Source organism: Paracoccidioides lutzii (genome assembly GCF_000150705.2).
Source record: "Paracoccidioides lutzii Pb01 unplaced genomic scaffold supercont2.21, whole genome shotgun sequence".
Taxonomy (NCBI): Eukaryota; Fungi; Ascomycota; class Eurotiomycetes; order Onygenales; family Ajellomycetaceae; genus Paracoccidioides; species Paracoccidioides lutzii.
In genome coordinates this window covers 499,807-516,303 of record NW_015440967.1, presented here as the reverse complement: position 1 = coordinate 516,303, position 16,497 = coordinate 499,807, and the positions used below count along the sequence as shown (strand labels likewise).

Sequence of the window (16,497 nt, the reverse complement as noted above, 5' to 3'; positions counted from 1 at the left end):
TACGCAAACATATCAAGTCGAAGGATAGAGAAAAGGGCCGTTCAAATGCCAACCCGACTGAGGCACCCACACATACTCGTTTTCATTACCATCCGTAGAACTCAACAAACGTCCTGTCCAAGGGGGAGAAGGGGGGCAACAAACAAAATAAACACAAATGCTAACAGATGAGGACAACAAACTTGATATATGAAAAGAATACACCGGAAGTAACAGATATAGGGAGTTTTTATTTTGGAGAAGAAAACGGCTCTCAGAAGTAGCCAGAAACGAGGAATGCGGCAACGATAAAAAAAGGCATATGCATAGGGTGGAATAAAGCGTGGTATTCCTAGTGTACAACAACCCGTCGTCAATGTTCACGAGATAACGGTAGGGTATCTACGAAACAAACAACCAAATGCAGAAAGGCAAAAAAGGAAATATAGCAGTAAAAGTTAAGGGAGAAGGACGCTTCACTTTGTAGTAGGCAGCCACATCATCCGAGGGAGTTAATTTATTTTTCCTTTCAGAAAGTGGTGACATACCCCAATTAAACAGGCGTAGTCCATGAATCTCCATTCAGTTTGGGTTTCAGCTCATAGTTCTCCGGTTCGGTACTCTGTGGCCTTCGTATTGTCGAGTTGGGAAAATACATGTGAGGCGGTATTTGAGATGAGTAAGAAGGAGCAGAGGGTTCTGGGTATGAATATTCGGTTGCTGAGGCAGAATCCGGTGAGCCAATACTGTGAAGAGTTGGTGATGCCCATCCCATGCTCGTAATGTGTGGGCTTCCAGCTACGCTGTTTGGCCGGGGATCGCTGTTTGCTGGAGGTTCAACCGGCTGAGGTGGTCCGTATCCACTTGGGTGGGATGTCATGGACGGTCGAGCGTGGGGCACACTGCTGTATGTGGAAAGTGGAGGCGATGAGGTAGATGGAGACGCCCGTGGGCTGGCTTGCTGGAAGTCACCTCGCAGGTGTGCGGGAATCGGCGTATTACCCATATAGTAATCACTCATTTGGCGAGGTAGATACATGGGAGGTAATTCATTTCCGGGAGATAAAGAATGGCGTTGACCTGGAGAAGGCGTCGATTGAGTGGAACCAGCCTCTGAATACATTCCATCAGGTGGACGAACAGCTCTCTCCTTGTTTTGGCGCAAGTTGGCTTCGGTCTCGGCCGCAGCCTCCTCGATCGTCCCAGTATGATGATTCTGGTGTCGTGTCAAAGTCGTCCGACGTGTAAAGGTTTTTTGGCAATTCGCGTATGGGCATTTGTATGGCCGTTTTCCAGAATGTATCCTGCGATGCCTAGCAAGGGAGCTTGAATCACTGAAAGGCTATTATTATTGTACGAAACTCTTAGCATGGGCAACATAAGCTGTACTTTTCAAAGGCAAATTAACTCACCTTCCCGCATCGGTCGCACATATGTGGTTTCTCCCCCGTGTGAACACGTGTATGAACGGTCAATGCAGACCGCTGGATAAATTGCTTTCCGCAACCTGGCCAATCACAAACGTGGGGCCTGATTCCGCTATGGATACGCTCTAAATACAATGTCAGCAACCAAATCAACGTCATAGAATGAGGGTTAATATTCCATACCGTGTCTAGCAAGATCACTCCGACGAGCGAACCCTTTACTGCATGTTGAACAATGAAAAGTTTTGGGGACAGGTTCTCCACTTGACCTTCCATTGCCTCCGCTCCCATTTTGGAGGTATTTGACGATTCCCTGGCCGTCCTGAACATAGTCAGATCGAACGGGAGCAATCCCTGTGTGCCCTTGTGATTGGGAATGGTATTTCGAGGAACCAACTAGTTGAGGGTTGGGTTGTGAGGTAGGATGATAAATATTCGACTGATCTCCATTCTGGGGCGTTCCGTGTTCAGAACTTATTTCTGAAGGCGTTTTTGATTTCATATGAGTGGCGTGGACTAAATGTTGTTGTAGATGAGCCTCTGCAGCTGCAACGGCGGCTGTTCCTTTTTTGTTTAGAATCGTAGTAATATCCATGGTGCAAGTATATGACCATGCATCCAGAAGAAGATATACTAGAACAAAACACCAGCTAAGCCGAGATTATCGACAGTCGTTGCTCTGAGCAGATCGTCAGCCGTACAAAGGATGATGCAGAAGAAATTATCTCCCTTCAGAGAGCAGATCCAGCTCAAGAATAAAATTTCTACACCTGCAAACATTAGCTTAGTACGTACTGGTTAGGAAACCAAGGAAAAAGGACGTTTCACTGTGGGGAATGTATGGGGAAAGAATAGAGAGACGATGGTGTGCATAGTGAGTGACCTAACGGGGAGGGAAACTCAAAATACAACCATTTTTTAACAAGAACATGTTCACCATAATGAGTAATAATGATGGAATACACAACAACAAATATGTCAATAGAAATCACAGCTGAAAACGCACCTTCTGTCTTAACTGTTAAGACTTGAAATAGATATGAACAGTCAACTTATGATTTGTTAGAAAGTCTTATCTCATCAATCAAGATGAGTGTGAGGGGCGTGAATGGGTGTATCAGGCTCAGATTTGTGAGATATCGGGGATTTCGGTCATGCACAGAAGGCACTTGGATTCTTATAGTTATCCTTAGGCTTTCCGTAGCGTAACTGATTCAATACTTGGATCAGTTTATGATCAGAAGAATCTCTTCCGAAACGCGACCTTGAACAACAAGTGGCAGGGAAGGCCACAGTAATGACGAGATAAATCACGCCGTCTAAGATGTCACAGACTGCGGGACAGCGCGCAGGCGGTCGCAATCCAGCTAGCAGTTAAATGCAAGTCACACCCTTGGCCAGGGACGGGTATCCGCAGAGACTCCTTGAACTCAAGATTCTTCCACGAGACTACAAGCCGAGGTAGGGACCACGCGAAGCAATAGCAGCACAGACGAGGTTCCAAGCAGGCTATCTAAATCTCCGCAATGACCGCTCTGTGTCTCCAAGGGAAAAAAATTCCGTGGATGGATTTGTGGGGACGCTTCTCGGAAGGTATGACAAAGCTGGACAGGGCGACTCGTTGAAATGAGGGTCGGAGAAACCCGCTCAGGAAGAGCAAGGGAGTTCTGGTGGATGGAAATTTCCAAATACCCTCGTTTTGTTCAGGGTCTGGTTGCCTCTGGAGTGATGCGGGTATTGTCTTTTTTTTTTTTTTTTTTTTTTTTTTTTTTTTTTTTTGTGTGTGTGTGTGTGTGTGTGTTTGTGTGTGTGTGTGTGTGTGTGGTGTGTGTGTGTGTGTGTGTGTGTGTGTGTGTAAAGGCGATATGGCAGAGGTTTGTTCGAGGACGGAAGGTAAAAGAGGGTCGAGGTGAATCAGTTATAGATTCAATTGCCGCACGTTTTTAGTCCTATTCTCGATGATGTTTAGTGACTGGTTCACGTCATGCCAATAAACCAGTATAACAAGAATTACTAAATCGACAGATCCACCACGCAGGCACTGAAAACTATGCTTGTTTCCAGTAGGTGACAGCAGAGGAGATCAACAACCCATGCCCATCAGGTTCCCCGCACAACCAGGAGCCAGTGGCCCTTTTTCAACTGGCTTTATGGGAAACAAGGGGGCGATCCCGTTGTAGACGTGTAATATCAGAAAAGTCTGGACGATGACCTAAGGGATCGTGGAACTCAACTCACTGATGACGAGGAGGAAAGAAAATGAACTTGGGGTCGGGCGTTACAATGGAGTATGCGGGAGACGGGGGATAAAATGTCTGGCAGGTGAAGAGTCGTCGCAAAGGGAGATATGTGTTTTCAGACAGGGGAAGGGTGATGATGATTTACGTAGCAGTTTGGGATCCGACGTTGCGGCGATAGACCGGCTAATAAAGGTGAGGGTTGGTGCGGGTGGTTTTGTTTTGGTTGAGGGATCGTTAGTTAACCCTCGAAGGAGGGCGGCGATTGTCGACTAACCTTAACTATCAGAAAGTAAGTCTAACTTATAATAAGTTAACCAGCTAGCTAGCTACAGCCTACAGGACCCGTACGTACCGGCTACCAGCGAACTGAGCAGAAAGGACTAACTTTTTGCCAGTTAAAAAAGTTAAAAATTACGTCCTGACCCGCAGCCAGCACCCACAGGCCTTTAACCACAGCCCCGAGCCAAAAGGACCAGGCGAGGACGCACCAGAAGTTTTCTGGAAGATGCTCTGCTCTAGGACGGCGTGAGCAAAACAATTCAAAAATATCAAAAAATAAGCCCCTCCACGCCGGACGAGGGAGGTTCCATGAGAGTGAGATGAAGAGTGAATTAATTCTTATTGACATTTTTCTCTCGAATTTTTCCCTGGTTCATACGGAGAATTAAGAGAAGACGAATAATCGTGGACAACGACAGACCAGCAGCACGCACTCCTAAACTTCATAATAATGCTGCTGCACAACCATCAGACTAACTCTTTTCAAAGTTCTCTGGCTCAGCCCGTGCTCTTTATTTTCACAGACTCACTCCATACACCCCTGTCAGATTTCATGGGATCTGGGGATCTGGCCATATCCCCATTCATCTCCGGGCTTCATATCTGAGGAATGAAAAGAAGCATCAAGAATGCCAAGTAAGAAGGCCTCACACGCGAATCCGTTCCCGGATCAAAAATACAAACTCCAAGCACAGCCAGCAGCAGCAGCAGCAGCAGCAGCGGCGGCGGCGGCGGCAAAAAAAACACAAATAATACCACAACAAACATTGATCGTCATCATCATCTTTGGTGACTTGTCATAATGTGGGTAATGTGGAGAGGCAGAAGTCCAACGGACCCATGGCGGAAACCATACAGCAACCATAGAATAGAGGTGACCCTCCTTCAACCCAGCGGCTAGCCCGAACAGTGTCAAACACCCGTCAACGCCTGTTTCAGGTTGAGGGCCCAGAAATGTTCCATCCATGCTTCCACGAGGGGTGTTCAACCCCTGGCAAATCGCCGCCATAACCCCCGGTTTTTGGCTTAGGTCTCCGCTTCTTAGATACCCAACCTACATGTACAGCACCGATGTTGGAACGTGGAAGTCACTGTAGCTCACTCTGGGGTATTTTGACCTGCATTAATAACAACTCCCACGTCCCTTCCAACAGGTCGTGCTGCAATAATTTTTTTTTTTTTTTTTTTTTTTTTTTTTTTTTTTTTTTTGCTTTTTCTTTTTCTTTTTTTTTCTTTTATCCTTTTCTTTTTTCTTTCTTTCCCATAATTGCAATAGGCAATATTCTGGAAGGAAAACAAAAGGCCATCAACCAATAATCATGGAGCTTGGCCCGTGCCACTGTCTCAAAAATTGTTTGGTGGCGCTTGGGCTTGAAAGATTATGAACAGGAATTTGTCAAGAAAGGAGAGTGATTTCCATCGAGTCATGGATCCCCGGGAACCCGGACAGCCCGACAAGGCCCTCACTGCTCGGTCGTGATTTTGAAGCGGAGGCAGTCCTAGTTGTTGACCAAAGAGTCCTTTTTCTCCTCCCTTTCAAAGAACGTACGGTACTCCGTACATACAATACAATACCAATATCACAGCAGATGTATTGGAATACAGATCCCAAGCCGCGAACGTGACTCCCGATGGATAGCATCCTGACGCGTTTGCGCACTGTTGTGAGAAACCCAAACCCCAGCAGAGAGAATACCCCCGGGCTCCTCTTGGGACAAGGCTGGGATCATGCATTCTATGCCTCCATGGTTCACTGTGAGTTGGTGAAACTCGAAAGCAGAAACAAGATCACGTTTGACTTTGCTCGCAAAATCAATCCCATGGATTTTGCATCCTTTCTCCGCCTTTTCTTTGCCTGGTATTTCTAGAGTGTATTTCAATACCTATCTCCTCATATTGATGTTAATCTATATTGCAAAGTCCTCTTCAAAGGAACTTCAACCTTAGCCACTTCATGATGGACATTAGAACATTAAGGAAAGGCTAGTGGTTGGTGGTGGTGGTCGGTGGTGGGGGGCGGGAGGAGAGGAGGGGGGCGGGGCTGCCCCATCCCCAAGTGAATGTTGAAACATCCCAAAGTTCTACGGGTCAAGGCGGTGGAGGCCTATTTTTATCCATCTCACAAAGTCAGGAGTGCCAGAGGAAGTTGGTGTGACTTTCTAGGTTTTGAAAAGCTTATACATGGACGGAGCGGAGTACTACGATGATGTTGGCCGGGGTCTACGACAAAAAGAATGTTCTGATTCAAGCCCTTTTGTCCGCAGTAGGTACCGTACATCTGGATTCGAATCTCGTGATTTCGAAGGTCGCAGGTTGTTGGAATTGGCTCAGGAAGACTCATTACTTTCTCAAAAGTTATGTATGTACGTACCGAGTTTCTTTACAGAATCTGTATTTATTTCACAAGTGTGCCCTAACTACGTAGCCTACGAGAGAGATCTATACTGCGTATGCATCTGGGAACATCAAGTTAGCAATACCCGATGGTGTAAGACCGATAATCCAATGGATCAAAGGAGATTTACTACAACGAGCTTCTACTCAACTGACCGGCAACCCAGCTTCAGCGCTTGTCGGGTTAGTGATATTGATATTATGATGGTTGTTTCTGTTTTTTGTTTTTATCTGACTTTTTATCTGAGAATGAGTCTCAAGCAGTCATACAACGCACTCACATCCCCTAAAATATGAAAGCAAAGGTCAGATCGAAAATACGAAAGGCGATGCTCAATTTTCCTTACAGAGGCCTCCGCTGAAGGGTTGACGTGCCATCTTATTTTGTGTCTCCCCTTTGAGCTTTGGGAATAAGTCCACCAGGATCTTCAAACGTACGTGGTCTCCGTGCATGTGCAAAGAGTGCGGGTCAGAGAACCAAGTCGGTCTTCTAACACATGAAATGACGCTTCGAGCCCGATGATAAACTTTAACAGTTCCATGGATATGCTCCGACTTAATGGTTCCTTTTAAGTGATGATGAGCCTAACCCTAAGTCATAGATCCCTTGGGCATAATATGACAGACGCTAACCAGTGGTCTGTCCGGACGAGATAGCATATTCTTTTTTGAGCACGAGCGTATCAGGACCACCCAAAGTCCTTCCATCCCAACCACATAATGAAGAAAGAATAAATTCAAAGCAAGGAAATGACGGGATACAAAAACGCAGCAACTCCATAGAGGTTGCTCAGCATAGGCCCAGGGGTGTTTTCTGGTTCTGGTTACAATTGTCCAAACCCATCATCATCTAGTTGATTTTGCACAACTCAGTTTTAAAAGAAGTGTGCGCTTGTATGCTGTGATACCAAGAACAATCCAAGCAAGTATCATCTACAAAATTCTTTTAAAGAAAAATGACTATTGAAAAATCCGAATTGTATAACTATCCCTGCATTGCAATAACCACGCCATCCACACACCAACACGCGAGCGAGCCATTGCCTTTCCCCTCCCGCCCCCACCACCGCCGCGTACAGAGTAATTAATGCCGTATCAAAAAAAAAAAAAAAAAAAAAAAAAAAAAAAAAGAAAAAAGAAAAAAGAAAAAAGAAAAAAGTGGTTATTGGTCCACTCCATTGAAACCCCTGACAGCCTTGTGGAAATCTTGAATATTGGGTCGTTTGAGGGGTGGGATTGTTCAAGCGGCTGACCAGTTCCAAGAGCGAAACCCGCCCAAGCTAAGCTTCCAGAAAGGCTTTAGAAGAGTTGTGACGGGGACTTACGGGGACTTGCAGGTTCTAGCTAGATGGCTGAGGACGGCTATCATCGTGCAAACTAGATCTCATATGACCTTATGGCCCGCCCATTCGTGGGGCGTCGTGTGTGGAACCCTAAGTGCGAAACCCCGCTAATAGGAGTCCGCATTAATGCATGTGCTGTACGGAGCACATACGATGTGTATTTCCTTGTATCTGAACGCCTTTATCCTACACTAGAGGGGCTGTTCGGGTCCAGGAAGTGAAGAGTCAAAGAGCGGCGAGGCTGTGTTCTTCTCTTGCTTTTCTACCTTTAAAAAAGCCCTTCAGCACAGACTACATGTCCAAATTCTTTTGCATAGCCAAATCAATGCGCTGGGTTTTTCAAACGCCTGGAATGCTACAGCCTTGGCGGTTATCAAGTGCTTTTTTTTTTTTTTGTCTCCACCACTCTCATGAATCCGATAGTTACACCTTATCATTAATCTGAGCATGATAAGCTATTTCTTGCCTAAGTGTTATTTCTCTTCTTCCAAAGGTTGGTAATGAGAAAAATGACAGCCCTTGTCACAGTCTCGTTGTATCACCTACAGATGTATTCATGGATGGATAATATATCCGCGCAAGTATCCATCCATGCACGGATAGTATTGCATCCATTGCGCAGGAGGGATAATGACAAGAGACCCTGTTACACCTAAGAAAGATCTCTGATTCAAGCAACAGGTTTCAGCTGGCAGGCAGATCTGCCACGGTCTTGCATGTAATAACTACATACCTGAGGGTCTAGGCGGCTTGTTAGCTATCCCTCATGGAATAGCCCTCAATTATTCCCAATATGCCAGATAACTAACGTTGTTCTAGTTCATGCGTCAAGTCAAGGGCCTTTTGCACCAACAAAAGGGGGAGGGGGAAGCCTCCAGAGCTGGTTCCGATACCAATTATGCTCCCTCTCTCCCTAATAACTTCTTGAATGGCACGGCGTACGGGTGGTTATTTTTCTGGGAAAAGGTTTTGGTTATCTTCCATTCTCAGAAGAAGATGGTGGATACTGGCCTCTTCTTTTCTTTTTCTATCTGTGTTACACTAGCATCAGGAATTCCGCCTGGATGCATGACTTTAGCAATCAACGTGATGGAAACGAATACGATGTGGCTTTATTTTGGTGGGACTGACAATGGGAAAATTGGGGGTTGTTGTTGGGGGGGGAGAGGTTAAAATCTGGGTCCCGCGATTTCTCTTGAAAGTCAGGGATATCGTTATCAGACAATCATCCACATGTTCTAGTTGCAATGGATTTCTTCTCACTCTTCTGACGTGATAGTTGCTTTTTATATCTGCCTTTGTGGTTAACCATAAATGCAGTTCGAAATCTATTCAACGCCACAAATGTTATGCTTCGTCGGATAAAAGAAAGTGCCAGCAATGTAGGGAACGCGCTCGAATTTTATTTGCTGATGCTATATGCAAATGTCCTCGTTAGGTTCTTCCGTCAATTCTTCCTTCAACACTTACTCTTTGCTCTTCCAATTAGGGTCCAGGGGCTGACAGCAGAAAAGGGGAGCCTCTGCTCCGCCTTGGAGAATACATCAGCTTCGAATCTTTGCGTGCACTGGGCCGGGTTGCTTGGATACATTAATGATAGTTAACTGATGATTAACTTCTAGAAACATAATGGAAGACTCTTTTGACGCCCCATGGTGTCTCAAGATGTCGCCATAATACTGCATAGGGCACGAGCATGTCACAATGCATCCTGCAACCCCCGACGTCCAATTAGTTACATCGTCTCAATTCTCGCCTTTCATATCTGCCCCCAGCATTTATCAATGACTGGTCTCTGCTCTCAACCAGCGCCAACTAATAGTAGTTATCATATCACGGCCGGTAAGAATCAGGCTTTTCTTCTCCGCGCCTTCGGAATTCCAAGGTAACAGTGTTCTCGGTAACATCTCTATTACTGCTTCTTCTTCTTCTTCTTCTTCTTCTTTCTTCTTCTTCTTCTTCTTCATCTTCTTTTTATATATATATATATATATATATATTTCAATCTTAACAGTTATGTCATCAGCGTTCATGACGGATGTGAACGAATAGCTATGGTCTTTGTTTCACCAGTCAGCACGATGATGCTGCATCACGCAAAAGGGGAGGTTTATGAGCCAAACAGCAGCATGTGTCAATAATAATAGTTAACTTCATCATATCACGTCCAGTTTCCAATTGCCGAAAGGTTCAAGTGCCGCCCGGCTTGGGGGACAATCAGCAGTCTGGAAGCTGAAGGAAGATGATAGCCAGGCCACGTTATTTGCCTTCTTCAATCCCCATTCTTGAGGTGAAAAGCCTACGCCCAGTGCGTATCAAGAAAACCTCAGTTTTAAACTCCCTTTCTCTGAAGTCTCAGCCACTATTATGTTAAGATGAATCTCAAGCTTCATCATTTGTTGTGCGTTTTTATATTTAAACTTTTTCAAACCGTTTCTCGAGTCCTGGCCAAAGGATGCGACGACACAAGTCCGGTTTCAGCCCCCGCCCCACCGCAACTTAGAGTTGTTCCATCGTCCTTCCATGACTTTTCCACTGAGAAGTGGTTGCCAACGCTAAGCCACAAATCAGGAATAGTGTCTATATTTCCCATTCAGTATCTGTCTCCACAAGCCCCGGGGTGGAGAAGTGAACAAGGAATACGTTGAATGGTAAAACAGGTTGTGTTGAGAGGGAGGGACAAAATGTTCTCAAGTAGGAACCTGAATGTAGTTAGTTAAACCTTGGGCTGGCATTTTACAACTGACCCGAATGGCACTTGTGAGAGGATCAATGCACGTAGTTGCATGGTTAACTTAAACATACAAAGCCCTTGTGGGATTACATGGTTTAACTAAACATACAAAGCCCTCGTGGGATTACATGGTTTAACTAAAACATTTCTAAGCCCATGTGGGATGTAGTTTTCGCATGGAAGATCAAAATGCTGCACAAATGCTGCAGTTGGGCCCATCTCATTTCTCAGATCTCACTCACACTATTAGCCAAAATAGTGAAATCATACTCCATACATTTTGTAGTTATTATTAGTTACCTTGAGAGAATTTTGTTCAAGGAAATAGTTAAAATACCAGCCCAGAGCCTAGAGGACACTAGTTAATGGATTGCTCCCTCAAATTGACGACAAATCCTGATCTTTAAAAATCTCGTTATCGTCATCCAATTGCCGCCCCGTACTTTTAAAGTGCGGAGCCTGTTTCCACAAGGAAAAGGGCCCCCCCTTTTCATGGAATTTGGGGGATTTCGCAACCCCGGTTAAGTATGTTTTTTTTTTCTTTTTTAGGTTGTAGAAACATGGGGCAAAAGGGGGCCTAGGGTTTTTATGGCCGGAATTTAAAAGCGTGGTTAAGATTAACAATCACAATACAGGTCAGTAATTCGTGGTCACCCATAGAAGAAACGTAGACAGATAGCATTTCATTACTATCACCGCTCTAATTTTAGTTAAGCAGAACCTTGGGCGGAGGACAGGAGTTATTTAGTTGAGCAGATTACAGAACCTTTTCCCTTCAATCTTCTTGCAACGTAAGAAATACACTAAGGCCGTCTGCAGTGGGTTCCAGGTTTGAAGGACAGCTTCTCCCGGAACATGACAGGACAACACCGACTCCTTGCATTCTTGAATCTGAAGTCACCTCCAGACTCTTCTGTAGTGTATTTCCTTTTCCCCAAACCTCATACCGAAAACAGTTCTTGTGCGGTGAGGAAATAGGCATGCTTTTAATGCCGTCCCTGCAGCTTGCAACACTCCTTGGAGTCAGAGTGCCAGCCAGGCATAGAGCGGAGCGGACGATCAAAGACGGATGAGAATGTTTATATTGATTTGAAGCAGATTCATTGCCAGACTTTGAAAGAAGCCTAGGTTCATCTAGGCCGGTCTATGACTTTGACAACCGGCCTTTCAACTTCTCTGGTTTATTCGCCGGATGCGGGTTCAAAAAGTCAACAACTGTTGGATCCCTCTCCACTAAGAGATGCACATCATCAGTCTGGATAGATAATTCTTATGGTCCCCCTTCACACACACAAACCCCAGAATCCATCACAGCCTTTTATCTGCTTCTGGGCTCAAATTTTCGTTCTGCCATCGCGATCTAAACCTGGGAGGCAACACTATAAAAGGTTTCTTGTCAACCAACACCACGTTCCCTTGGTATTCACGCATCAAGACCTCGCCCCCCACGGCATATGATTGTTGATGGAAGGTGACACCTTTTGGCTATTCGATTGGGATCATTCCGGATGGTATTTTGTTTATTTGTTGTTCTGAGAACTTATCAAAGCAGAAAGAAAAAAAAAAAAAAAAAAAAAAAAGGTCCATGTACCTTCCAGTTGGATGTTGTTCGAGGTTATTTTCTCAAAACACACACAATGCACTTGAACAAGCCAGGATGCAATTCACCTGACACCCACTTGGTCGAGAACTGAAGTGCTACAAGAAATAGCTCCGGCCTGTGCAATGCAATTACGAATGCCAGGAATGTGACTTGAGTTTGAGTCATATATACAGTGTCCGTCTGAGCATCCGTTCTTGGCCACGAGGCTACCGAGTGAGTTTGCGGGGTGGAGTGAATGGAAGTGGTGGTTAGAAGATCGGTCATTCCGACTACGAACGGGTAGTTATGCATTCGACGTCGGTTTAAGATTTGTTAAACCGGGGGGGGGGGGGGGGGGGGGGGGAAAGCTTCGCCGCCACCCACAACCCAAGTTATCTATGGATCTAGGTTCCATTGATATAAATACAACGATTTTCATCAAGTTGCAGTCAGTCTACGCGGGTGGCCAAATGGATCTAATCTCCAAACTGTCGATGCTTAGCAGGAAACCGTGGTTGTACATGCTTCGGACGTTGCCATTGTACCCGTGTTGTGTTCCTTTTCAACAGTCATAGTCATATATGCAGGTAACCTCTTCAGTCAGTTGTTACTTCCTGGGATATTCAGCAACGGCCCCAGGTAGCAGGGGATCCAATAAGCCCATTCATCCGTCCTCGTATAGTGCCTTGCATATCCGGCCTTTGAAGAATATCCGTGAGTTTCCTGATGGTGATCACTTTTTCATTGCTCTTCGTATCAGTTATCCTTATCCAGTGTCGAGTGTCCGCAAGCTACGAATCCAAAGGATGTATCCGCATGTAGCCATACCGGTAGAATCCGATTTGCCCCGTATCAACGGGTCACGCGGTATGCCGCTGTTTTGTTTCTTCAGGTACCTCATATCTGTATATTGGTGTCATATCCCCAATGAGTGCCGGTGGCGGGCGAAGAAGAACCTTTCAATACTCTCGAGGCCTGGTCTCCACGGGTGAGGGTAGAAAGTAAAATTCGAAGCAATAGGAGCAGCATGACTTGAATTTGGAAAATGTAACCCCACAAGTTGAGATGTGCTCTTTGCGGGAAGTTATGGAGACTTTCTTAGCTCATTCATCATATGTTAATGGGATGAATGGTGGTTGTCTCCAATGTTCAGTGGAAATTAAGTCCCGACATGACGAGACAGGCCATGTATAGAAAACCGCGGCTATTTGAAATGAACTTTGCGACGATTGGAATTAAGCCTGATTGTCGGAAATAGTAAAGGAACATTCAGAAGAAAAACGGATAAATCTATGGAATTAAGAAAAATGATGTCAACAGGGAACAATAATGAGTTTACTCCTCCCACGGCCGCGTCCCCCACCCAGGGTCCTTTATGCAAGAATGCATACCGCAGGCCGCAAAATAGTTCCTCAAAACCTCCTTTACAGGTGTAGGATATGGGAGCATGCACTTCGAAATAGAAACTGTTTTCCAAGGTTGTTTCGGTATTTTGCAAATTGAACAACTTGGATATGCAAGCTAGGCAGAGGGTAGTTCACTAACCAGGGATGTGTCGGTTAGTTTCTGGCTGAGCCGGGGCAAAATGAGAATGGTGATGCTAGTTTTCATGGGCAGCTGTAGCTTATTAATCTAAGATGAAGGTTAGAGATCGTATTGACTTTTTGATTTCTATCAGTTTGTAAAACGGAACTGAAAAGCAGTATATCATACAGAGCATAGGTTCCTAAAGAGGCAGATAAAGCAGGGTAATGTAGCCGTGTAATCCGTCAGCTTACAACGTGCCCGCAGACAAAAGACGTCAATCTGTAACGCTCAAATTTAATAATGGGCCAATGGGGGCTAACATTTGTCTACACGATGCCCCAAAAGTGTGTCGACATAAGGTATATTTTTCAGGAAGAGAGGCTACCTATGCCGTCCAATCATGCCCATAACCGTATGCATGATGAATCATCTTGGAAGGATAATGACGCATTTCAGATGACCTCGTCGACAGAATCCCAAAACGCAACACGACCTCGGAAATAGTGACGATGATGGAAATTCCGATGAGAATGATGATAATCCATGTTTGCCCTGTTAAGAGTGTAAGTACATGTGTGTTTATATGAACAAAATTTCTCAGGACATGGGGGTTGGAAATGTGTAGGACATACGCGACATCTTATTATCTGCTATGGAATCTGATAAGATCTCTGTCAAATCGAGAAAGACGCGGCATCGCTCGTTCAGTACTTGAATGCGAGGCTTGATTTCCAGGTATTCCCGCACGGCAATGTACAGGGGATGCAAAGTCGGTTCGCTATCCCAGAAAAAAGAGGGCACGTCGAGCATATTCGAAGCTATCGGGTTGGTTTTCTTGGTTACACCTCCATTCAAATGATCCATTGACCTGAACCGTCCGTAAACCGAGGTAGGGCATAGCAAATACTTACATAAATTCACCTGAACTCTACACTCAAACAGTTTCCCCAGGATTTGAAATACCTCTTGCCTCTTCATCCCTAGATGGCCCGTCAACGCCAGCCTTCGAGGCACATCTTTCGCCTCGGCCATCTGCCGTGCCATAACTTCCTCAAAGAAGCTCAGTTTCGTGCTCTGAGCAATGCCATGGCTAATGGCAAGCTTGATCATATGGTCCCCACTGCGCAGTGTGATCATGTCATTGTAAACACGGGGTCGGGAAATCTGTGATGAATACTCAAAGTGGAATTCTTCAGTCTCGAAGTCCTCTTCGGGCAACGGAGCTGTGGCGAGAGGGATGGGAGCACCGCCACCTTTACCTGATGATGCGAATGCAAGATCGGCTAGGGCATCTTTTTCCTCCCTTTCGGTGAAGTTCCAGAAGACGACAACTCCGTAGCTAAAGAGGAACATTTCTGCGAACGTTAGGGCATTGGGTGGGATTCTGGCCATGGAAATTGATCCGGGCATATTATGTGCATCGTCCTTATTTGCAGAGTTGTGTTGACTTCCTTGTTCCTGCTGCTGACGGGCTGCGATGCCATTTGGCCCCGCTTGTCCGTCAGCATCACCTTCTCGCGAGTTTGACCTCTCTCTAGATCCTTCGCGGTCGAATCCAGTAGCTTTGACGGAATGCTCGTCTTCTTCCGTGTAGTATTCGTCATGGTAATCCCTCCGCTCGTTCCTCTCAATCTCCTCATCTAAGACAGCTTTGCCCCCCGCACTTTTCAGAATCGGACTACTCCGAATTCTATAACCCCCCTTCCCAGGCAATAGTGGCAAATGGTACGCAGTATACAAACAATCATCGTACAGTTTCGTCCTCGCGCCATGGGTTTCCTTCACAAATGCTGCCGTAACGGTTGTCTTGTAACCCTGTGCAATACAATAGGCCGTAACACGAGGAAGCTTTTTCGCACGGTGCGCCTTCGGTAAACGCTCTGCATAACTCTTAGCCCCTTCAGGGGGTACACGACGGCGTTTCAGACGCTCCTCCTCTGCTAGAAGCGGCGCAGCATCATTTTCCTGATCGAAATCCCCATATTTTTTCTGTTGTCTTTGCTTAGCCAAAATCCGGCGTGTCCTTTCAACAGGAGTCTCCTTTCTCGTGGGCCCTGGTTCCTCATCCACAGGACCATCAAGTCCTTCAATATCCTCCACATCTTCCACAAGTTCTTCTTCCTCTTGCACTGTTTCCGGAAGCAACACCAGTTTCTCACTGACTTTCGTTGAGCGAGGTGGCAAATGCGGCAAAATTGCCAGTCGGCCCGCCGTTCTCAATCTTGGATCCATGCCACTCTTTCGTCCCAATTCAGTTGATCCCATTGAGCCCGCCAGAGCGCCTGGTCCACTGAGTCTCGTGCGAGGTCGTGCTCGGAAACCTAGTGGCTTCTGTCGTTGATGCATGGACGGAACATCTGAGGTGTGCTGGAGGACATTGTCAAGGGTGACAAAGCGTGGAGAAGCGGTGTTTTGTATCTGGGGACGTCGGTGGCTGTATGCTGGATCACGGGAGTCCGTAACCTAGAATGAAATGGTTAATAGTCTTGTCATCTCAGCTTCACAACGCTCTCACGACATTTAGAGAGTGGAGAAACATTAGTTTTCAAGGACCGGGTATATGCCCATTGGTTAGTGACCTAAGAAAGGAAGGAGACGTTAGTAACCCACAAGCACTGTTGGACCGCGCTCTCGCTTCCCTTTCCCGCTCCCGGGGCCTGCTCCTGGGTAAGACATGGTTCAGGTTATGAATAGGGGTGTTGCGTTCCCAAAGCCCCTTTGTATATATATATGTACCCAGATATATCCTTCTCCGATATCTGTAGGCGCCCTGGCAAGCTAAGCAGCTAGATATACCTATCCCTCCAGCCGTATAATTCTAGCAGGATAAGATTCGAAAAAGTCCAAGGAACCAAACAATCGAGCTCGGTAAACGGAAGCCCCGCGTTGTCTCCTTTATTCTTGTCTCCATCCACTCTCTCCAATTATCCTTTATTGTGAATTGGCATCGTCTAGTGGACGGCCAAGGATCGCTTCACTTATGAACTGGCGA

The 16,497-nt window shown here is 45.8% G+C and overlaps 4 protein-coding genes across 4 annotated transcripts; all 4 read right to left on the bottom strand.

The window, feature by feature from the left end:
- Positions 1-532: 532 nt before the first annotated feature.
- On the bottom strand, positions 533-2,001 carry PAAG_07074 (oocyte zinc finger protein XlCOF15; the record flags this gene model as incomplete). Its single annotated transcript, XM_002791117.1, has 3 exons — positions 533-1,321; positions 1,392-1,531; positions 1,590-2,001. The coding sequence occupies 3 exons, from the start codon at positions 1,999-2,001 to the stop codon at positions 533-535; spliced, it is 1,341 nt and encodes a 446-aa protein (XP_002791163.1).
- Positions 2,002-3,684: 1,683 nt separating this feature from the next.
- Positions 3,685-4,934, bottom strand: PAAG_07073 (hypothetical protein; the record flags this gene model as incomplete). The annotated part of the gene is made up of 3 exons (XM_015846116.1): positions 3,685-3,915; positions 4,062-4,161; positions 4,606-4,934. The coding sequence occupies 3 exons, from the start codon at positions 4,932-4,934 to the stop codon at positions 3,685-3,687; spliced, it is 660 nt and encodes a 219-aa protein (XP_015700551.1).
- A 6,237-nt stretch (positions 4,935-11,171) lies between these two features.
- Positions 11,172-12,263, bottom strand: PAAG_07071 (hypothetical protein; the record flags this gene model as incomplete). The annotated part of the gene is made up of 2 exons (XM_015846115.1): positions 11,172-11,540; positions 12,033-12,263. 2 exons carry the CDS (start codon positions 12,261-12,263, stop codon positions 11,172-11,174), a joined length of 600 nt encoding a protein of 199 aa, XP_015700550.1.
- A 1,627-nt stretch (positions 12,264-13,890) lies between these two features.
- Positions 13,891-16,181, bottom strand: PAAG_07070 (YagE family protein; the record flags this gene model as incomplete). Its single annotated transcript, XM_002791113.1, has 4 exons — positions 13,891-14,057; positions 14,138-14,323; positions 14,417-15,968; positions 16,116-16,181. The coding sequence occupies 4 exons, from the start codon at positions 16,179-16,181 to the stop codon at positions 13,891-13,893; spliced, it is 1,971 nt and encodes a 656-aa protein (XP_002791159.1).
- Positions 16,182-16,497: the final 316 nt, after the last annotated feature.